Source organism: Gamsiella multidivaricata (genome assembly GCF_025024155.1).
Source record: "Gamsiella multidivaricata strain RSA 2152 chromosome Unknown BC939scaffold_60, whole genome shotgun sequence".
Classification (NCBI taxonomy): Eukaryota; Fungi; Mortierellomycota; class Mortierellomycetes; order Mortierellales; family Mortierellaceae; genus Gamsiella; species Gamsiella multidivaricata.
In genome coordinates, this window is record NW_026251768.1 from 217,096 (window position 1) to 240,105 (window position 23,010).

Below are 23,010 nucleotides of genomic sequence, written 5' to 3' on the forward strand. Positions count from 1 at the left end.
GCAACTCCGTAACGCGTCACTTCCGGTCCGAGCCCGAGCCTTGGAGCAACCATGATTACCGCTGGGAGTGTGCATTCATCGAGCATATGATCAACGGGGTCCGGTCGATCGATATGGAGATTCGACGGATTCGCGTTCCTTCCTCTCAGGAACAGATCGCGTCGGGACCGGAGATTTTCTCCACTCTTTCTCAAGGATCGAGTGCCAGAGAGGGCGAGATGCAGTCGTCACAGCAGCAACCTGGATCATCGACACGATCAGCGAGTGGAAATCCTGGGACCAGAATCGAGGCTGCTGAATCGTGGCGTGTCCATGGTGGGTCGCTCCAACCCGTGCAGCCACCGCCTCGCCATGTCCCACAGTCAGAGCAACCGCCAGAAGGAGGCGATGTGCAGGTCCTTCCAGGAAAGATCAAGATGCCTAGGAGCCAATTCAAGACGATTGCGCTACTGACGCCCAAGTGGCCGGCTCCGATCATGACGGTGTCCCTGTGCGAGGCTACCTTGGATGACGCACCCATTCGCTGCAAGTGATTCGCATTCAATTTGTGTGGAAATATCTGTATCCGTGTGTTCTTGGCTACGCGATGAGCCCGTACTCGTGCTTCCCTATGAGTGATGAAACGATCAGTGACGAGCATGCTCGAAAACTGAAGGAAGAATACATGTCGGGCGACACCGCTTTGCCTGTGTTCTGGCTTAAAACTGGTGCTATATCTGTACATGTTCGTAAAAGGGATGCTGACTAGCTGTGCTGATAACTTACGCGTGCTCATCGTTCACTACGATTTTTTTACTACAATATACATCTGCCTTTCCCGGCCCTGGCATTGGTTTTTGCAGTCGAGCTGGATGCTGCCACTCTCTGGCACCGAAACGTCTATCACTTTGAGATCGTCATCTCTGAAGAGTTCGCATGCTACCATGTCCCCAGTCTGTCGGCGTGCCATCGCGTGCTCGACTCGCTCTATCATGAGATCGTCCCTACTTTCTTACCCAGCCAGAATACGACAGACATCTGGTTCGAGTTTCACCCTCCCAGCAACGACGGCGACCAACAAGGGGCGGTTACAGCCATAGGTGCTCATGAGCAGGTTCTCAGACGGCACCCGCGTATTGCCCGGTGGATTGACCAAGAGCGACAGAAAGCGCAGAAGCAACGGCATCAGCAACTCGAAGAAGAGCGGAGGATTCATTATAGTCAACAACAGCTGCATCAAGGTGCGGGACAGGGAGAAATGCAGTACGAGGAGGAGCCCGAGGAAGAGATTGAAGAAGAGGAGGAGACACTAGAGCAAGGACGCGCGCAAGGGTACGATTTCCCGTCTTTTTTAACCCAACAGCCGGTGATGGGACCACTCAACACCGAGGAGCCGCCATCTTCTACACCGCTACCAGGTCTCGGTTATCTACAATCATGTCCACAGCTTTTTCTCTCTCTAGCTGAGCCCCAGCAGAGGATGCAGTTTGCTGCTTTGGGGTCCACTGCTGAACATCTGCCAGCCATACCAGAGGAGGAGGAAGAGGAAGGCGTTGACCAGAGTTCGATGCAAGGAATACTATCACCTCCTACGCCTGGTTATCCAATGCCACCGCTACGGATCCGGGTCGAGAACATGTCCCCGGGGACATTCCAGACGGTGCTGCAGTACCTTTACACAAGACAGATCGGACTTTCGGACGAGCAGCTGAAGGATGTGGTCATCTATTGGGACGATGACCCAGAGAAACACCATCAGCCATGCGAAGAAGCGCGATGTCAGGAGCCGTCCAGCTCTTCTGCAGGTGGTGGTGGTGTTGAAGAAGCTGGGGCATGCCAGACATATTCTCCGATTGTTTTGCCCCCACTGGAGTCCTCGAGCAGTCGAGTTGGCTGCGTAGAAACAACTGGAAGGACCCTTACTAAAGGTGTCGGTCCAGCTGCCTTCGCGTCATTGCAACCAACCTTCACAGCGCCGCTGTTTAACCAGTTAGACCCACCTTATGGCAGCGTTTCCTCGATGGTTTCATCCTCGTCCGTATACTCGTTCAAAGCAACCTCGGACCTGACGCCTTGGATCTCCTGCTCTTGCAAGAGCAGACCTTGGCTTCTTTCAACGCCTCCAGTACCATCGACGCTACAACCGAGTCTGGGTAGTGAGAGGATGCCCCCACATCAGCGAATGCTCTTCACCAGCTCCTGGGAGGATCTTCTACAGGCGGCGGAGCTGTTCGATATCAAGGGTCTGAAGGACTTGGCGCACAAGGCGGTCCTGATGCACTGCGAGATGATGACGATTCGAACCTGTGCGGACTTCAATGTTATGACCGAAGTTGCGCACAATGGATACTATGAGGCGAAATTGGACTTACAGCTTGGGTTGGGCGAACATGTGTTGAGGTCGTTCGTGGAGTTATATAACTCACCGCTACTAACGGAGAGATATGAGAGATTGGTTTTTAGACACGACGAGCGAGGGGACCAAGAGCAGTCGAAGGCACAACAGGGGGAACGGGACTTTTCGATTGTAGAGGAGATGATGCAAGTTGAGGGAGAATATGACGAAGGGGGAGGAGGAGGAGGAGAGGACATTGAGGAGCAGAGGTCGACTAGATGGGCGGACGAGCACCTGTTTGATAATCCCGAGTGTGAGAAAGAGATCTTGACGTTGTGCTCAGAGATCAGGAGCAGCTTTCTGCGCATGCGTGAGACCTTGGAAGGCCATCATGAGTGAGCGTTGGATGAAGATATCATACTTTTGGCAACGGAATGGCACTTTTTCTTTTTTGCATATTCTGAAAACGCGTTGGTTCATCGCCTTATTCCTTTTGCACATTTACACATTTATTGACTTGCAAGAAGTATGCAGATGTAGTGCAACATGTAAGATATGCCAATGTACGTTTTCGTTTTTGTTTTTTTTTTTTTTTTTTTTTACGAATTGAGGCATGTATGACTTGAGCTTATTTTATGAAGCGGTCATCTCTGTCCTGTCGGAGTTTGTCCAAGCGAGACACGTTGTCAAGGACAATGGACCCATTCGATGCCCACACTCGCTCCTGGGACGCGCCGTATAGACCAACACGCACGGCGGGCAGTCGTCTGCCCGTCCCCACCGCAAACGCGAAACACTCGTCAGGAATATCTGCCATTGCGCCTATGCTGGTCCGCACAGTATATCGTCGCTGATAGAACCGAATGAAACTACTCAATCGCTCTAATCGAGAGGGGATGAGAGGCAATGCCTTAGTTCACTGCAATTGGGCCTTACATGAAAGTCGTAGTGCAAGCAAGCCCTCCCTTTAGAAAAATTGGCATACCTGGATCAAGTGCAACCTTGATCAACTGAGTCAGTGCTGACTCGGATCGCGCTGCCCTGGTGCTCAGCACTGAGAACGATTTGGGTTTGCCTAGCACACGTCCCACCTCATGCGACGAACCAGCAAGCATGCGCAGGATGTCCTGTCTCTCATATTGCTGCCGCTGATCATTCTGTCCAATGTTCCTGATGCGAATCGTATCATAGTCCCATCGATCTCGCGCTGTAATATAATCGTCAGGTCCTCGTGAACTGCTCCAGAAGCGCTTCAAAACGGTTGGGTCGAGGATAAAGAACGATATGGCCCAGACATTGGGTTTCCACTTAACATTTCGGACCACGCTTGGCATTGATGATAACGAAGACACTGAACATGTCGTAACGAACGAGCGGCACCTCTTAGTCACCTTGAAATCTGGCCGGCGCCGTAGTTGCTGCTGTAGCTGCTCAACTCTTGTTTCTTCAGGAGCGACTGAATTGGCTGTATCAACCTGAGGATCCTAAAACGAAAGAGATTCAGTACCACGTTTCTGCCTCCGTTTCCAAAAAAAAAAAAAAAAAAAAAAAAAAAACATGTTTCCTTGTATGCACTACCATGAGCAATAGGGTCAATAGCCTCTGGGACTCCTCGACTCCTGTAATATCCTCGTACAGAAATCCTTTACCCCCGTCCTTGTCGCGCTGGAGTAATTCAACAAAGGCCGCAGTAGAGCCCGCCCTCTCCTGACCCATGTCTGACTCCATGCCTTTGGTATCAAAAGAATTGTGAAACCGCGAAAGTGTGATAGAGACCAGACTCAGATAAAGGGATCCTGCGCTCACGGCGAAAAGTCCTTGCAGCGCAGATGATGATCCAACCCAGTAACTTGAGTGCCAAACACCCAAGCAGACGGCCCATCCGCATGCGCTCAACACATGGAAGATAAATTTCGTCCAAAGATAGTGCTCATCCTCCTGTCGCGATATGTGTTTATGTAGCGATTGCTGCGGTCTTTGCTGGTCAGAAGATACTGGTTTTCGGAGTAGGATTGTATGTGCCTCTGATGATTCTTCAGTTTTGATTTGACTGCTATAAGGCGGCGGAGGATCCAAATAATGCTGCAAGATGGATATAATATCGTGGACCATAGGTCCTGCATGACGAGTGTCTTGACTCAAACCACCAATAGTCGCAGTAGCTGATTTCATAGAGTTCGTTGATATCGCTGACACTACCGTGATCTGCTCGCCATCAGGGAGCACCGGCGACAGCGCAGCATCATCTCCCATGAGAGTTTCCTCGGCGACAGCTGATCCTGCACAGAGGGAGTCGGAAGGGGAGGGGAAGGTGTGCCACAGCAAGAACGCGCCTGTGAGGATGAAGCCGAAGGAAACCACCAGGTCGACACGGTAATGGTCGCAGCACCACAGAGACCATGCATAAAGACTGATGTAGACACCGTAAACACGGGTCTGTGTGAGAGAGCGCATCTCCTCAGTCGATTTCGAACCATGGGATCTCTCTGGGCAGACCGGGTGGGCAACTGTGCAATGTGTGGGTTTGTAGTGACGATCGTTCATGATGTGGAGGCTATGGGCGCTACCAGTGTCTTCAAGATGAGTTCGTGCGGGGCATGCAGATGTACGGCATGCATTGGTGTGTGGAGAAGAAGAAGGTTCGTGTTCTGTTACACAGGTTTTTAATCCAAGCGAGCACGGACATTGAGGATATAAAGACAATAAGAGTAAGAGTGAAAGTAAGGAGCAAGGAGTAAGGGGGTACGTGCAAGGCGTCATAATGAGAAAAAGGTATCCATCGCCTCAACTAAGCTTGAAGACTGATATTTGAAATGATCATCTTTCCGATATAATGGACATCGGCAGTACGAGATCTGTTACTTTACATTTTAGGTCATTACTTAGGGTTTTTCTACGGCGGAATGGCTACTACGATTATTTCATTGCGATCAACGCCTATGAAGAAATAAACAGCAGTAGGTTTTGGAGTGCATGAAAAGAAAAAAAAAATGAAGAAAGGGTCATGAAAACTGTGGAAAATCCTCCTATGGTTCGCGCTCCATCATTTGATGTTGTTGAATTTGAGGTTGCTGTTTTGGCTGCTGCTGCTGTTGTTGATGTTGTTGATATTGTTGCTGTTGTTGCTGCTTCTGCATTTTTTCGATTTCGCCGAGACGGGCGATCTCCTCCTCGAGTTTGTCAATCTTGACCCAGCCCACGGCTCCGTCCTGGACTGGCTCCAACATAACCCATCCGCTATCCTGGCCAGCCATGTGCTCGATACAGGTCCACGGGAAGACCTCGTCCAACGTCTCCTCCGTCCTCGTCAAAACGTCTTTCCGCACCACTCCAGGAGGCAGTTTCTTCTTTTTGGTCAGGTTCGTGTTGCTGAGATTGCTGTTCACCATCGCAGCCGACATTGGTCCTACAGAGGTCGACAGTCGATTGGTCTTCTTGGAGACTTTCACTTTAGTTCCAAAGAGTCGGCTCTTCTTGGGCGGCTTTACGAGCGGCATAGCGGGATTGCTGACTGGAGCCATCGGATCCTTACCTGCGACAGGGCCTCGCGCCAGAGGCGAGAAGGATGATAAGCCAGCACCGCCAACAGTAGTAGAGGGCTTGCCAGGCTTCGCGATCTCCTTCCTGGTATCCAATGAGACTGTTCCGGCTGCTGATGACATTGACGATGATTCACCGGACATGCTCCTCAGAGGCTTGTTGGCGTCTTCTTTGACGGGGAGAAGCGGGCGTCTGGCACTGTTGCTGCTGCCGCCGATCGAATCCAATTCTGTTTGCTGTGAAGACATCTTTGGCGATGTCGTCTCTGTCATCGGCGAGGCTGGATTTGGTGGGACAGCATCCCAGTTCAAATTCAGAGGCCGAGAGTGCAACACCGGTTGTGTGGACCCGCTAGGAAAGGACCCAGTCCCGATAATAGTCGCTTGACTGATGCCATCGGTAGAGCCAGCTTTGAGGGCCGCCAATGCCTTTGGGTCCTTCGCCAGAGCTATAAAACTCTCCCGAGCGGCCTTCATTGCTGCTGCCCTCTGCGCAGGGCTTGGGCCTTGATCTTGACCTAGATGTCTGTCCGACGCATGATCCCACGATGTCGTCGAATTTGTCGGCGGCTTCGTCTTCCCCGCCGTCGCGCTTGAATTCATCCCAGGGCCACCGGCGGTCACCTTGGACATTCGTTTCTGGTGAAGACCCGTCAGGTACTGCTCCGGTTCATGGAAGAAATCCGATTTGAAGCCCCCTTCTGTAAAATCGTCCCACTGCAGCTGGTAATAGAGTTTACCATCCTTCAGCAGCGTAGCAGTCGAGAAACGATATTCTCGTTCACCAGCCTTTTTGGGACTTGTTGCTGTGGAGGGTTGGCTACTCTGCTTGGCCGCGTCATTGAAGGAACTGCTATCATCTGTAGTATAGGAACTGTCAGATAAGGTCCTTCCGTTGGACAGCCGATGGGAACTGCGTCCAGGCGGCTGGCCACTGCCGCTAGGACCACCACCGCGTTTACCATCAGCCTTGGCACTTGATGCTTGTGAGGACGCGTGAGGGCGATAGTCTGAGGGCGACGATCGAGGCAACGCGGCTACGGTCCTGCTCTTCCGGCGCTGTTCCCTAATTGCTACATTACCGGAACCAAGCAGCGCCCCGGACGGGCGGCGAGCCCCCGTGAAGCCCTTGGGTCGATCTGAGCCTTGCTGGTCTGCGCTGGTAGGAGCGGGCAAACTATTAATTTCCGCACCTTGTTTTTTGGGGGCGGACGACGGGACCTCGCCTAAGAAGCTGAGCTCAAGACGAGGAGGCTGATTTGGGACTGCGGGAGCGATTGGAGCTGTCGAGATGACCTGGTTGTTGATCTTGGTTGGCTTGAGTTGTTCGTCGCTCTGCTTCGAGCGCAGCTTGTAGGATAACGCGCGGATAAATCCTGCAGCCTTGGACTTGCTCTCAGTCGAATTCTGCGACGAAAATGATACCCCTGAGGAAGAAACGCTCTGCTGCAGAGGAGGCATGGTGATGGGCTGGGACGAAGTTTGGTTTCTGCTGTTGGACCGACTCACCGACTGCGACTGCATAGGCGAGGGGATTGTCGACGACGATGGCGACATCTTGCTGCTTTGACCACTCTTCGTGCTGGCGATAACAGGAGATCGCTTTTGGCCATCTTTAGTGCTGACCTGACCCTGTGCATATCCTTGAGGAGGAGAGATGGGCTCCGAGAAACTCTCCTGAAACTTGGACTTCATCTCTGTCCTTGGAGAAATTGGGATGATGGGAGTGAAGTGGACGTTGATCTCGACATCCTTTGGACGAGAGAGAACATCAAGCTTCTTTTCAGTATTCGAGGACGGCTGTTGTTGCGGCTTTGGAGTGGCGACTGACGGGTTTAAGGATGGGTTCGATATTGGTGTCAGTTCGTCCGTCGTTCCTAGTGGCGACTGTTTTGATGAGAAACTGCCGACATTAATCTCCAACTTGGCATCGTTGCTCGTGGGCTTGGACATAGGCATGGTCTTGGGTGTGGACCTAGCCATGGGCTTGGACATAGACCGTCCGAGACCTTGCGAAGCACTTCGTGTTGGAATGTGGGGTCTATCCGGATCCGGAGGGGAAGACTCCAGCGAAGAAGTTGATTTTGGTGACGACGGTACATCTTCCGGACCGCTCTGTTTGACTTGCAATAAACGTGAGCGAATATCTTCCGCAACCTGCGAGCGTTCGGCCCGGATTGCCAGCTCGCGCGTCAAGATATCATGACGAAGCTCATTAGGTTTCTTGTGGACTCGGCCGTGCATTGTGTGAGGGTCCAACGAAACAGAGCGACGGAGAAGAGAGCTCCGCTTCGCCCTCTGGGGACTTAACGATGGCGAGGTATGGTCGATAGCGATGGCGTGACCGACTTGGGCCTTGTTTGAAAATGTTGCAGACCGCTGGATAGCACCCTGAACCGGAGAACGAGAGTCCTGAAGGACACGCACAGGGGCTGATGATGGTTGCTGTCTTGGGAGATTACGAATGGCATCTGGCGATGCTGTATGAAGCTGTCCTCCTCTGGTCGCCGCACTGCCATTACTGTTAGAGCTATTGGACCGATTGACATCCTCGCTCTTTAGACCGCTCTCCAATGATAGATCATCCTCATGAAGGCTTTCCACCTTCGAGAAATCCCAGCCGAGCCCGTCCGCAAAGTCTGGAAGAAGGCTGCTACGAATTGGCTCTGGTTCTGATTCATAACCATCAGTGGAGGAGTCGATAGGTAGCATATATAAGCTTTCCACGTCGGCCACTGAGGATCGCCTACGGCCATTGTTTCCTGGCTCAAAGGCCTGCGAGTGTCTGGAGTGTCGAAGTCGGTCCAAATGCGATCTGTCCTGCATGATCTCCTCGTACTCCATTCCACCGTGTTCATAGAATGGTGAAGGCGAGATTGGTCGAGATCGGGAAGAGTTAGACTGGGCGAGAGAGTGAGATCGGGAGAGTGAATCGTTGTGTGGGAGCGGCGAAGCCGACCTTGGGGTCGTGGCATAGTCGAAATAGCCAGTACCTGACCTTCTCAAGGCTCCATTGGGTGTCGCTGCCGATGGCCACCCTGAAGATGGGGGTATACTCGATCCTGCACTGGAGGGGACAGAGATGTCGGAGCGGGGATGTATGGACGAGCTGTGCATTCCGCTGCTTTCATTATTCTTATGGCGTGCGCTCTTGACCACGCGCGTGATGTTATCTACATATCGGTTCTCGTCGACCTCGTCCTCCTGCTCAATCTTTGCCAGGTCGTGTGAAGTCTTGATGCGAAGGAAGGCGCGAAGTAGATCCTCGCAGGCTGCTCCCCACATGTTGCGCTGCTGCAGGGAGGCATCGAATGTTGTGAACTCGCGCTCTGGCTCTGCCATGATGCTGAGCGAGATGGCCTTAGCGACTGTGACGAGGGTCATATTGTTGAGGTGGGCGAGTAAGGTGACATCGGCGCACAGCGAGAATAGATCCAGTAGGATGGCTCGGTTGGTTGGTGGCAAATCATGGACGAATCGGCTAAAGCTGCGATCTATAATACGTTCAGTTAGCCTTGGTTCGTACCTGCTTGACGACCTTTCCAATATACATTTGCTCCTCGCGACGCCGCTTCGTTGCCAGTATTACCTTGGTCGAGGTACAAGACCTGATAGTCCTCATATGTGACCAGAGTCTCCTCGGAGTATCGAATCGCCCATTTCATGGCATGTGCCACCAAATGGATGTCGACCTGGCGCAACGCCGAAAGCTCTGTGTTGGCCTCGTCGTCCAGGATGAGGCGTATAGTGTCCATGACCACCTTTTGGCTGTGGCCCATCTGGACTTGGCGAAGGATGCCCTTGGTTGTGAGACCTATGAAATGCCGGGGGAATATTAGGCGCTAGAGATATTAGCGGCTGTGGATAGGTCCTTCGGGAGTTCAGACCAGCCGTGTGACAAAAGAAATACTTACCTCGCTCCCGAATTTCTTTAACACAACGCTTGACAATGAGCAGAGTCATCTCCATGGACAAGTCAGACAGTGGTTCATGTTGTCCTGACTCATCTGCGAACACTTTAGAAATAAGCGTTTTCTTTTGGGCACCTTTGCCGTGCCGCAGGTTGCCGTTACTGGACGAGGAGCGGAGAAGTGTTCCCTGTCGGGAAAGGGAAGAAATGTTGGAGTGCAAGCCATTGGAGTCGAGTGTCTTTGCATTAGACTTCCCACTGTTAGCTGTGGTGATACTGAGTCCGCTCGATGCTGTGAGGGTGTTATTGGAGTTGCTGCCGCCCTTGAACTGGTCTCGCAGATTCTTGGCACTGGATACCAGGCGCAGAGACATGACTGCTGGTTATGAGAAGGGTGTCCCCTGCTGATGATATGATGTTGCAGTGAAAGGGGATGGAAGAGGAAACCAAAACGAAGAAGTGTTGAGGGTTTGAGAAGAAGAGAACAAACCCTACCGCTGCTATTCGGTTGATGATACAGTGATGTCGATACAGTTGAGAGTTGTGTGAATGTGGGAGTGCGGGAGTGAGAGTGCGCCGGGGTTGAAAGGCAGGGTTAAGTGAAGACAAGAGAAGGGTCGATGGTCAATTTGGCCAATAAGCGAGTGAGGAGCAAGAGAGTGAGAGCATGGTTATCATTTGTCCAGGGGTGAAGGGTAAGATCAGAGATCAAGTATCGGTTAATATATAGTTTTGCAACATTTGCATGCATGGGTTCCAGAAATATCCGCAAAAAGAAAAGACAAAAAGAGCGTTAAGGTTAGGATGATTAGTAGCAAACGAGAAGTACGATAGGAAGAGAGAAGAAAGGATGATGGTTAGAAACTGCTCAGCACGCAATTAAGGCCGCGAAATTGCAGGATTCATGGGGACAATATTGGGGGCCGACATCGAAACTAAAGGCAGAATGGTGTACAAGACAGACTTTGGGTGTAGGGAAACACTTTTGATTTGGTTGCAGGTCGACTTCATGAACTAGCCGTGTATTTGAGGGATGTAGGGGAGGAGCAGTGTCGAAGCGTCAAACTGAGTAAGGCGGCGGCTCTCTGCTGCAACACTGGGATTCCGGAGGGTTAGGGATTATGTTGGAAAAGAGGCACAAATGGAAGGGAATGTGAACTGAGAAGCGGAAGATCCGAGGAGCAATGTAATCCAGAAGGTAGGTATGTTTTAAAAAAAAAAAGCTAAAAGAAGTAAATAGCATGTGGTGCCATGGCTGTAGACACGAAGGGTTTCAGGCCCCAACGCAATTGAAATAGAGAAGGAGCTGCCGCAAACACGGCTGTTGGTGTCAAATGCAGAAAATACAAGGGACTTCTCAGCAACAGGAAGGGTTATATGTTGGTTCTCAGGAGAGAAAGCTCAGAACAGCAACAGAGACACAGGAGACGAATGCGACAGAGGCTGATGGCTGCGACGCGACTGGGCTGTATCTCATAAACAGCTCCGTATTTTTCTGCGCTGAACCAAAGGGCGATCATCGCCTTCGAGAGAAGGCCCATATCGCTTATTGGATACAGTGGCTGCGAAACTCCCCCTTAAAGAAAAAAAAAAAAAAAAAAAAAAAAAAAAGTCGAGAACGGGTGTCCAAGTAAAGAACGTAAAAGAAAAAAAATGAGTATCTTAAGAGCTGCCCAAGGGCAAAGAGACGATATCGCTTAGTCGTAAAGGAATAGGACGTCATTGAAAAAGATGGAATAAAGAACACAATGGGAATCAGAGAGGAGTTGACCGTGGACACTCAATGATGAAGAAAGAGATCTATCCAGGGGCAATGGCACTGCGCTTCAGCCTGGAGAGCAGCATGGAGTCAGTAGATCGATGTGCTTTACCTTTTCAACTCGTTGGACAATAAACGCTACAGGGCTGTTGGCTGGTCCACGAAATATATGGATCTCGCAGGGTCCTAAATGAACGAAATCGTTGAAAAGGAAGTGGTTAAAACCAGACCGGATGGACGCTGCTTAGTAAAACACGGGGCTCGATTGCACCACAGGCAAGAGATTAGCCCCCTGTGAAAGCGTCAACAGACAACGCGGTCCAAGTCTACGGCGAAGACTAGCGAAGACGAGCTTCTTGGCGTAACTGAAACAAGCATCGGAGAACGCCTTGACAAGGGGTATCTGCGCCGATGGATCTGAGGAGAACAGTCCATCGTTGGCAATGAGATCGGAAAAACGACCCAGAATGTCTCGCCCTCATAGAATATGTTCAGGGCGGCATCAGTGTCCGTGCACTGTGGGACATCAAGCGTCCATGCACCGACTCCTTGAGTACAAAGATTGCTTGTGGTGCAGCTTCCTGACGTGATGGCTGTGCTGATGTGATGTGTTCTGTTGTGCTCCATTGTGTTCCGCTGTGCTAGAGCTAAAGAGTGTGGATGTATTATGACATACCTTTTTTTATGGCGAGGCGGATAAGAAGCTGGCCTGAAGGGTGCCTACGAGCGTTGTATTGCAAGGAAATGGTGGTTGTGAACTGCTATGTTGATTGTCAAATGTGTACGATGTGGAGAAAATGATGAGGTTTGTGTCGAATGCTGAAGCGATGGGATGCAAAAGTGGAAGGAGAAGAAGAATGAGTTAAATGAACTCTTAGAGAGCGAAAGAAAAAGCGCACAACATGATCGATTGTGATGGGGATGAACAGATTCTGGGGTAGCAACTATCGCCATGTTTAGTTAATAAAAATGCGTGGCCATTGTTCATACAGGTTATTCGATGCCATGTTCTTTATAATCGATGTTGCTTCTCCGATGAGGAAGACCCGGAAATAAAGTTGATTGTGCACATCCGCTCGCTGCTCTCATCCACAGTTCCTCATAATTTCGATCTCCTGTCGCACATCTCTTTTGCAGCTGCTGGAAAAGCCCTGATTTCATTTTACTGAACATGAACTCAATCCTCCACAGGGGCAAATGAGCGAGTGAATGCCGGGTTCCCCGATCCATTTTTCCGATACCTCCCTCGGCTCTCATCTCTCATCCTAGCAGTTTACTCCGCAACAAGACACATGCACGAATATTGCCCTTTTGTGCCTTGCTCCTGCTCTAGACTACTACACGTTGACGCTGCAAGCTGCAGGTGTGTGCAGCTTGAGTAGAGGATGGCTCTTCTGTTTGGCAATAAAAATAACACTCCTCCTGAGCCAGCTGCAGTTTTATCCTAGACATCAACACATGTCGCACTGCTCCTTTCGTCTGCTTCCGGAAGGAAACTTGCCACATGGCAACTTGCCAAAATACTCCAAATGTATCGACATGCACTGACATAACACAAATTCGTATTAGCTGGTATAGACACCCTCGACGCCTCTCATGGTGGGGCCGCGCAGCTGCTTCATTTTATTTGATGTTGTAGCCAGCGAATATCATTGAAGAAAATGCACCTTAACAAACTCCTTCTTCTTTAACGTGAAGGGCAATGGCGAATCACACGCAACCCTTCGAGACATAAAGTTCAATGGCCAGTTTGGGCACACATAGACCGCGTTGTACATTATTATAGAGGAGTAATGTGCTTTACCTCCACGTTCCCACTAGTGTCACATAGGGTTGACTCTTCGCCCATGCAGTTTATGGAAGCATAAGACAAAAGGATTGTCGTGCCTGATTCTTTGTCTTCTGCTTCATTCAATCACTGGCAAACCTCCGCGGATCGCTCATCCGCCCCCCAAACTATGTTTGCTACTTGATACTTGTCAAAACCATGCTACACCTTTCAAAATAGCCTTCACGGCACATAGTGAAATGCTCAAGTTTGGATCCTTTCTTTCCATCATCCTGTTCTTCCTCGGGTTGATCGCTCTCGGTTCAATGGCTAAGTATATTGAATTCTCGTGGTAGGATTAGCCAAGACCCATGTCTGTTTACTGGGATGTCGACGCTAACTATCCATCCGTTTACTCCTTCGCCGCTGCGATCGAGTAAGAACTTGGCTTCCGCTTGCTTGGATATGTGTCGTTGATTCGTACCACATCCCTTAGATATGCCAACGCCCTACTTGAACAGGGCCATCATTGCTATTGCATCCAGCGTTCTTTCTGCAGTAGACTATGTGAGCTAGAAGAGAAATGAGAGCTACAAGGATCGAAGGGCATTCCCCATTGTAAGTGTTCTTATTCCATCAACTATCCCTGTATCCTACATCCGAACCATCTCTTCCTTCACAACCTTAGCCATTATATCTATAGCATGAGTGGTTTACACCAACATTACCTGCAGCGCTTTGGTGAACCGTTTTTTTCCCTGATTTATACCCCCAGTGAATTCGTTCAATATCGCCGAAGGCATATCAAGGCGATAAGGTATGGAAACAAAAGCTAAGCGCTCCTTGACGGAGGTTTCTGTGTAATGGCACACATCATACTAAGCGTCCTCTTTCTTTGAACCAGAAATGGTAGCAGCAGCATGCAAGGCTATTATTCAAGATATATTCAACGGCACCTGCTGTCCATCCAGAATAACAGGAATGCTAGTCAAAATAGCTTTCGATTTATTGCAGATCATTTAAATCTTGAGCAGTAGTTTTCCGGTGGTCCTGCGGTTCTCCAGATCGTCATGGGCGCGCTTCACATCTTGGATCGGGTAGACTTTGTGAATCGCAAAGTCCAGCTTACCCTCCGCCACCAATTGGAGCAGCTCTGAGCTGAGAGCATCGAATTCCTCGCGTGTAGTGATGTACTGGAACAAAGTCGTACGCATCAACCGAATGTTCTTCTCGGCTAAACGCATGATATTCACTGGCGGAACTGCACCACTGGAATTACCAAACGAGATCACGGTTCCCAGACGGCGGACAACTTTCAAACTGACGTCAAAAGTTGAGGCACCCACGCCATCAAAGACGACATGAACACCCTTGTTGCCAGTCAGCTCATTGACCTTTTCAATAAGAGCGTCATAGCCATTAGAGTAGTCCACAACGTAATCGGCGCCGTTCTCTTTGGCAAGCTTGGACTTCGCGTCGTTGGAGGTCGTTCCAATGACATTGGCGCCCAGAAGTTTGCACATCTGGCAGAGGAGCAGACCAACACCACCTGCAGCAGCGTGAATCAGAACCCAGTCGTCCTTCTCGACCCTATAGGCCTGACGCACCAATGACCAGGCGGTTAGACCCTGCAGGAGAAGCGCTGCACCCTAGGTTAACGCAGAATATGCCCGCAATTGTAAAGTGAGAATTAGCGAGCAAGTCATTCGTGTTTTCACGCTTAGTTCTATTCAAACAAGCATATTGTTGTGAGATTCCCACGGTCCATTTGCACTATATTTCTCATACCTTCTCGAGAGTAATACCATCAGGGAGCTTTGCAAGCGAGACTGTGGAGATTGCATCGTACTCAGCATAACTTCCGGGACCCATGAAGGCAACGCGATCCCCGACCTTAAAATCGCCTTTGGCCTCAGGTCCGACTTCGACGATTTCTCCGGAGCCCTCACGCCCAAGGATGAAAGGGAGTGTTTGGGGATAGAGACCAGATCGTTGGTATGTGTCAATGAAATTAACGCCGGCATAGGCGACCCTAACAAGGACTTGGTCGGGCTTGGGTGCAGGCTTTGGGACAGACACGTATGCGAGCACAGAGCTGTCTCCATGCTTTGGGATCTGAACAGCGTGCATGGTTGTATCGGAGGACATGGTGCGCACGAAAGAATGTCTTTGATGCTGGTAAAGTAGGGATGGATTAGCAGTGCTTGGACGCGTGAAGCGGGAAAGAGCTGATGCAGATGTGGATGCAGAAGGTAATTTCAAAGAAGAATGACAATGGCGTGCGATCAGCAAGCGGAACATATTCCAAAGAAGAATGACAAAGGCGATGGCGTGGGTGGGAAAATGATACCACTTCTCCCACAAAGAGAGCCATTTATGTTGTCATGACCGCATCCTGATTTGTCAGTCGCAGCGGCGTGGGACTCCCAAATACGCGAAGAGCTGAACAATTCAAATCATAGGCTATTTGCTGTTGGAGTCCACGGCAGCATGCATTGCCGACTTTTCAAACCTATGGTGTAACTGATATTCCTGAAGCCGCTCATACACCTCGGCGGTGAAGGATCGTACTATGTATGCCTCTCGAATCTGAAGCATTGCTACAAAGTCGCTCTATCTGTTGAGCATCCATGGAGGGCTCCCTGATTTGAACCGTTATGAATTTCGGTCTGAGATATGAGATGTGCTAAAATGGGCGAAGGATGCATTGCCGCTATTCTCTCGTTACTCCAATCTGCGTTGTAGCTCCTCCTACTCGCGTTCTACAGGCATGCAGCAACGTATTTATGTGTATATTGCCGCCTCAAAGCAACAAGCGCTTCAATTTGATAAGTCCTTTCAGCTGACTCCTGATCTGCTCATGGTCGGTTATGCACATCAGAAGCCGATAGATATGGATTTCGGACATTGTCATCGTACACCCTCCGCGAAAGTTAGCTCTACCGATATTAAGTTCCAAACGGACAATGTTGAACCGAAAGCTGCTTGAACTCAGTGCAATGGCGAGTGGTTCCACGTGAGAGCAGACGAAGACTGAGATTCGACTTTGCCGAGCGGAGGACCGTAATAGTTGGGCTGTTCGCGTTGCCTGAGCTTCTTGTGCCTTCTCCACAACTGGTCAATTCCACATCATCCCCTTCATTCACTCATCAGGATTCAAATGGCAAGTCAGGCTGGCTGACCCTTCCTGCCTTACATTCGCAAATGCTAATGGACCACATTGTCATTGACACTTCTTCCGCTGCGTTTGTTCTACTTTACAGGGGCTGCTGACGATCCTCACCATCTACATCAGTTTCATCCTGATGCTGGTGTTCATTCTCCTCTTTGGACCCAGCCCGAGATTCAGGTACACTAGACATCCTTGCGAAATCAATTGACGTATTACTCAACCATTATATTACCAGTTATGAGCTATATTGCCGTTCGATTCACACCAGGTATTTTTCAATTGTCCTGTCCCTGCCTGATAGACACGGCATTGTAGGAAAGATGCACGTCTTTATCACAGAGACGTTCTGGACATATCTCGGGTAAGTGTCATTTCTGTGCTTTCTTTAATATCGTCAACTACACTGCTCTGCTCTTGTCACTTTTCTAATGCGGTTTAATTTTAATTGATGGTCGCTGCAGCAAAGCGATGAGTAGAATGTGCGGGAGCGGATCTCTTACTAAGTGTCATGGCTGCTGGTCTTACCTGACCGAGCAAAGGAACCCTTCGCTCCAGATCCTTTACTTGTTTTTCATTACCGTATGTATCGGAGTCTTCATGAACAGCGGCTACGATCTCTTGGATGGTACAGCACTTTCTCCAATCCATAAAAAGTACGTCTTTCCAGGGAAGCGTTTATTTGCCTTATATATTGTCCCTTTCTTAGCACTAACTATTTATTTTGTTTCCTCTCGATGTTGGAACCTACAGTATTATCATCCCAGTTGTGATTGCTTTCACCTATGCCTGCTTTTTCATCGCCTCAGCAATTGGACCTGGAGAAATTAATGCCGACAATGTGAAAAAGGCGCTGGAGGTCTACCCATACGACAACCTTTTATTTTATCCCAAAATCTGCGGAACTTGCAAGATTCAAAAGTAATCTTCCCAGCACAACGAAAGACGCAATATGAGCAGTAGCGTGGGACCCCATTCCATATTAACGAACAACTGTGGTTTCCTTGAAACTCGTAGGCCCGCACGTTCAAAACACTGCTCACTCTGCAACATGTGTGTCCAAAGATCTGATCACCACTGTATGTCGGGCTTGCATGTACCAACATGTGCGGAGAAAACTTTGCTCGTCAAGAACTGTGGATTCTAATGCTTCATTCCGGTGCTATATAGGTGGATGGATCAACCAGTGCGTGGGACACAGGAACCATCGGTATTTCATTCTGTTCGTCTACAGTGCGGTGCAGGTATGCTGGTATGGCACGTTCCTTGTCTACCACATTTTCTGTTCGCGCATGTACGATTCGTCCATGTACAAGTTTTTGGTGGTTACCCAACGCTGGGATCAACTGGGTCCCCTGCGATCCTATCATCTCTTCCTTGTAGGTTACAGCGCGACGATGCAAATGCCCTGAATGCAGCACGCACGTTAACCCTACACGACCTTATGTTTCACTCTATGCTAGCATCAAATGCAAACGGACAAGACTCTGGGAGGTTTGGGTCTATTTGCAGGACTGGCTGGATTGGTCGTCTTCATCTTCTTGGTGTACAATATCTATCTAATTGCCACTGGCGTGACCACAAACGAGAACTTCAAGTGGGAGGACATTGGGGAGATGATTCACCGACGCGAGCTCGTTGAGACAGTAGAAGTAGACACGAATGGTGTTCCCATTGGTCCCAAGCGATTTGAACAACGAGACCGTCGTCACCCTAGCCATCCCCGCCATGTTCCACCTACTCCTCAGCAGGGCCCTCAACCTCAGCCTCAACAGCAACCGCAGCCTCCACAACAGCCACAACAACCACAGCAACCACAGCAACCGCAACACTCTCAGCAGCATGCCCAATCGTCAATCCAGGGAACTAAAGGAAAGCAAGTCCTTACGAGAGAGCAAATTATTATGAAGCTGAAGGACATCAACAACATTTATGACGAGGGTGTGAAAGCAAACATTAAGTCGATTCTCTGGCCTCCATCGCTCGACAAACCATTATCGTCAGCAGGCCGCAGCTCCAATCGATCGATTTATGAGAAAGTGCAAAAGTCCAAGAAGGGCGCCTGAAAAGATACCTCTTGGTGCTACCAATACCAATTTCATGTGTAATAAACTTTGAGAGATCGTCCCAATTGAGAACTCAGTTGAGGTCCTCAGCCCACACTCTCCACCTTTTCGTCTCACCATCTTTCATCACTTCCATCCCACCCATTTCTCATCGCTATACCTCCCAACTAATCTATCTCGTCCTTCCTCCTCTCCGACTCTTCGCCTTTTTAATATGTCCCTAGAAACAGAACCAATACGAAATATCCGTTATACACAAGACCTCACGCCAATGCCGCCCGAGGCGACGCTTAAGCCTAACGGGACAAGTGTTAGCCTAGAGGCAACTGCTAGGTCAGCAACAACCAAGGCAGACACCCCGAGTACGACGTCCAATTCGCCAATTATAGAAAGCGTATCGTCCCCTGAACATAAAGCCGGCACAACTGAGGACCCTGGACATGATATCTCTACGACCACTTCAGAGAGGAGACTCAGCACACCACCACCAAGTATATCACAAGAGCCAGCCTCGACAGCAAAGCTTGATCACGACTCTACCAGCTGCAACCCTATCGATACCAGCATTTCAAAAACGGCAGAGCTAGAGCAAGTTATCTCTCGACTTCTTAGAGGAGAAGATCGAGAGATGAGAATCCTGGCAGCAATGGTGGGGGTGGTTTTAGTGTGGTACTGTCTACCGCGGATCAATTGGAGCACGATCGTAGCCGGTATACTGGGTGTGGGGTTGGGTGGATTCGTCGCTGCCTTTTATCTGTTGGCTGTGCCTGAATCCACAAGGCTCAAGCGCGCCCGAACAATTGCGAATTTCGGAAAGCACCACAATCAAGAGCTCGAGATCATTGATGGCGTCCCAGTGTGGTCGAACGCGATCGAAAAGGTTGGTGACGCGCTGCGCTAAGTGGTTTGTGGTCGCAGCTCTCGTTGAAGCAATTGTAGCTCCTTCATTAGCTGACCGTGCTCTCCTGAATCGAACTATAGCCAGGAGAGGCCGTCAAACCCCAGTCGGCAGAATCCAATGATGGCAAGCTACAGCGTGTGTCTATTTCGCCAGATACAGACCTAATGGTCGAGGAGATGATCTCCTTCACTCTTAGGGATTTTGTGAACGTGCCGATGGGCTTAGTTTCGGAGGGCCAGCACAACATTCCCTTGCGAGTGTCTTTGGTGGCCATGGCCATGAACGTCTCGAATCGTCTTTCGAATATGCGACTACCAGAGACAGCTCTTTTGGGCGTGTTTGGCTTGCAGAACAGCTTTATCGTACATCTGGTAAGGACTGTTGTCATGTACATCCCAGTTCTACTCTATATTCCGGAGCTCATGGCGCTGACGTATTATTTGTATGTGTCTTTTCACAGCGTGCTTATCGCGAGCTACGTGCAAGCCGACTACCAATCGCACAGTATGTCTCGACGCATGCCAACCCAGACTCTGTTCTTGGTCGATGCTATCACAAGGAGGAACGACTCAAACAGTTTAGAAGCACTGCCAAAGCTGTTTGTCAGGCATTGCTGTCCAAGGACGACCAGCAATCGGTGGCGCTGTTCGCGGTTATGCAGGAAATTATGGCCACTCACGTTCTCGAGTCGACTTTGGAGCATATTTGCGACCCAGATTACATCAACCTCTCGATCATTGACTACTTCAGTACTCCTGCCGAGGGCGCCAAACCGGACCAAAACACCGCTGACTCCGCTATTTCAAAGAGCGCTGGCACAGGAGAGCAGTCAAAGGAAGCGCCTATGACCGCCCTGGCAGACTCGATTTTAATGAATGCCGCCCATTTGATGGACAGATCTGGATTGCAGAAGCAAGGATCCGATCCAGAGATCCGCCCACCTGTTCAACCATCAACCCCTCAGCGCGCCTTGCCATCGGCTGAGAAATCTGTCTTTAGCGAGGGCAGCACTTTTGATCGCCAAGGGACTGGCGATGTGCCTCAGGCAATATCAGTCGTCACATTGAAACAAGTTCTTGCGGAGAAGAATGAGCACATGGACACTTTCCAGGATTTCATGGCCTATCTCCAGGTCTGGGACGCCATGGATCTCGCTCAGTTCTGGCTCATGATCGACATATTCCATCGCCAGGTCGAGCAGGGTGTGCTCACAAATCCGGAGGACCTTCGGCGCGAGGCGAACAACATCTATGAGACCTACTGTGGACAAGATCTGAATCAGAGTATTGCGGGTATTGGCGAGGCAAAAGGTGGTGCTTTATTGAAAAACTTGAAGAGAAATATACAGCGCGATCCGGCAAACTCTCTATTAGAACCTCAGGAGTGGGCACTGAGTGTATTAGAGGCGCAATACTGGGTCCCGTTCAAGATCAAGCAGGAGAGGGAGTGCTCTGAAAAGAAAGCAAGCGACAACCAGCAACGACAGCATCCACATGCACCGCCTATGTCTACCAACAACATCCGTTCATCGCAGACCAGCCTTCAGGAAGCCTCTGAGCCGCCCGAACACCGTCGATCATCCTCATCTGCAGCAGCTCGATCAAATCCTGCTTCTCCAACCGTCCCTACGGCATCGTCAAGAACGAAAGCGTGTTCGGTGCAAGTGACAGATATGGTCAATCGCAGACCAAAGACGCTGATGTCGAACTCAGATCTGAGCTATATGATTGAGGTCCAGGCGGAAGGGGGACAAGGATGGGTGATCACCAGAGCGTTCCAACAACTTGAGCAGCTGCAGTTGACTCTTGTCCAGCAATTCCCGGTCGTCCAGCGAACGGTATTCCCGAGATGGAGACTTCAGCCAAGCGACAAGGTCTGCAACGGCATTCAAAATTTTTTGAGTGCGATGCTTGCAATTCCAGAAGTCAGCGACTCATCGGCTCTAAGGTGGTTCTTGAGTAAGGAGTTCGAGTCGAACCCCGAGACCGGCAAGTCAAGTTCTGGTTTTTCGCAGAATCCAGCTTCAGGACTTTTATCGGCTATGGCGCCGCTCTCAGAGAACAGCATAGCCATCGGGGCCGCTGCTGCACAGGGCGCTAAGACGGCTCTGAGGCAAGCAAGTGAAGCATCGCTCTCCGCTGGACGATTTTTCAAGTCTCTTGGTGCTGCTGTGAGCACAGGAAGCAGTCCGCAGCTTACAGCGGAAGACAAGAGTGCACGCGAGTCTTTTGAGAGTGAAAGGAGCATCAGGAGCGTGAGTAGCACACTGACGTTGTCTGACCAGCGGCATCAGAACGGAACATCTTTATCGACCTCGGCAACTCGAATGCAGGACGTGGGTCCGGATTTTCACCCGCGGCCATCTTTTACCGGCGATAACAATCGCATCAGCCGGTCGCCACCGCCTCTTCACTCGACCAACTCTCAACCGCCAACGTCTAGTGAAAACGCGACACCTTTGCAGAAGGCAACTCAGCCAGGGACTAGCTCCTCCAATGTGCACCACAGTGTTCACATGGATGAATCGCGAGTTTCACCTCAGGATCCCACACCGCCCACATCAATAGTAGCATCAAACCAGACAGGAGACCCTTCAATTGAGCCCAAGAAGCCAAGTGTGCCTCTGTTATCGAACGACGAATTGGACTTACTTATTGAGACCACTTTCACGGTCTTGGAGGACATGATGGACTTTTCAAAGAGTCAGTCTATCCGTCGGATGACATTTGGAATGCTTCGAGAATTGGTCCGCAAGTCATATCGAGTGGCAATCAACGAGAGCTTTTCAGCCTGGGTCGAAGAAAGTACTAGTCGCGAAAAGGCTGTTGAGACACTGCGATGGATGAAGGATGATCTCTTCTGGCCCAATGGCGAATGGCCTATACCACCGACAGCTTCGCCTGGATCACAACCTGCCGCTACAACCTTTGCAGCACAATCGGACGAAAAGAAGGATATCATCAGCATCGGAGATGAGCAGTATGAGGTTGGCGCGGATGGAATCGCAGTCAAGGTCCAGAATTTGTCTGTCAATAGCTCTGCAGCGGGAGCAGCGACTACTGTGGGTACGGAAGCGACATCGACAGCCACAGTAGCTGTAGCAGTAATGCGGACACAGGAGGAAAAGGATGCGACAAGAGACAAAGCCAGAGAATTGATTAAGATGATGGTACCAGTGTCTCTTGCTACTGTTTTGGGCAGGGAGGCTGTCTTGCGAGGACTGATGGATGTATTTGACATGTTCCAGATCAAGGAGCTGAACCTCGGGCTGGCGTTAAGCGCTCTCGAGATGACCGTACGTCTCATCTTTACACGCTAAACACTAAGATACTAAGTAAGGTATCTGTAGAAAATTTTTTAGCCATAGAGCCGAATAAACGTTGTGATAGGAATATTCTCTCCTCTCGTATATACATTTCAATATGTCTGATTCATAGTACTAGACACCAGCATGGTGGCGACGGAAATTCCTATTTATTTACTTATACATTTACTTATGTATTTATGTGTTTTCTAGTGTCGTCTATCCGGGGGATGGACAAAGAATAATTTGTTCCTAGGACCAATGATGGCACCTGGGAGCC

The 23,010-nt window shown here is 50.0% G+C and overlaps 6 protein-coding genes across 6 annotated transcripts; 2 read left to right on the forward strand and 4 right to left on the reverse strand.

Annotated features, from left to right (window-relative positions):
• Nucleotides 1–190: 190 nt before the first annotated feature.
• Nucleotides 191–1,195, reverse strand: BC939DRAFT_495215 (uncharacterized protein; the record flags this gene model as incomplete). The annotated part of the gene is made up of 2 exons (XM_051559633.1): nucleotides 191–716; nucleotides 996–1,195. 2 exons carry the CDS (start codon nucleotides 1,193–1,195, stop codon nucleotides 191–193), a joined length of 726 nt encoding a protein of 241 aa, XP_051409432.1.
• Nucleotides 1,196–2,942: 1,747 nt separating this feature from the next.
• On the reverse strand, nucleotides 2,943–4,858 carry BC939DRAFT_505713 (uncharacterized protein; the record flags this gene model as incomplete). Its single annotated transcript, XM_051560697.1, has 3 exons — nucleotides 2,943–3,196; nucleotides 3,300–3,798; nucleotides 3,893–4,858. 3 exons carry the CDS (start codon nucleotides 4,856–4,858, stop codon nucleotides 2,943–2,945), a joined length of 1,719 nt encoding a protein of 572 aa, XP_051409433.1.
• Nucleotides 4,859–9,354: 4,496 nt separating this feature from the next.
• Nucleotides 9,355–9,936, reverse strand: BC939DRAFT_263039 (uncharacterized protein). Its single transcript, XM_051551078.1, has one exon. The coding sequence runs from the start codon at nucleotides 9,820–9,822 to the stop codon at nucleotides 9,472–9,474; it is 351 nt and encodes a 116-aa protein (XP_051409434.1). The 5' UTR covers nucleotides 9,823–9,936; the 3' UTR covers nucleotides 9,355–9,471.
• A 4,373-nt stretch (nucleotides 9,937–14,309) lies between these two features.
• On the reverse strand, nucleotides 14,310–15,438 carry BC939DRAFT_400378 (uncharacterized protein; the record flags this gene model as incomplete). The annotated part of the gene is made up of 2 exons (XM_051552538.1): nucleotides 14,310–14,939; nucleotides 15,079–15,438. The coding sequence occupies 2 exons, from the start codon at nucleotides 15,436–15,438 to the stop codon at nucleotides 14,310–14,312; spliced, it is 990 nt and encodes a 329-aa protein (XP_051409435.1).
• A 593-nt stretch (nucleotides 15,439–16,031) lies between these two features.
• On the forward strand, nucleotides 16,032–18,617 carry BC939DRAFT_495219 (DHHC palmitoyltransferase-domain-containing protein). The gene is made up of 9 exons (XM_051559634.1): nucleotides 16,032–16,058; nucleotides 16,172–16,453; nucleotides 16,554–16,639; nucleotides 16,764–16,823; nucleotides 16,924–17,115; nucleotides 17,213–17,380; nucleotides 17,477–17,538; nucleotides 17,630–17,838; nucleotides 17,923–18,617. Exons 2-9 carry the CDS (start codon nucleotides 16,451–16,453, stop codon nucleotides 18,523–18,525), a joined length of 1,383 nt encoding a protein of 460 aa, XP_051409436.1. The 5' UTR covers nucleotides 16,032–16,058; nucleotides 16,172–16,450; the 3' UTR covers nucleotides 18,526–18,617.
• BC939DRAFT_460083 (uncharacterized protein) lies at nucleotides 18,608–22,817 on the forward strand. The gene is made up of 3 exons (XM_051556821.1): nucleotides 18,608–19,405; nucleotides 19,507–19,797; nucleotides 19,887–22,817. Exons 1-3 carry the CDS (start codon nucleotides 18,740–18,742, stop codon nucleotides 22,743–22,745), a joined length of 3,816 nt encoding a protein of 1,271 aa, XP_051409437.1. The 5' UTR covers nucleotides 18,608–18,739; the 3' UTR covers nucleotides 22,746–22,817.
• The last annotated feature ends 193 nt before the right edge of the window (nucleotides 22,818–23,010 follow it).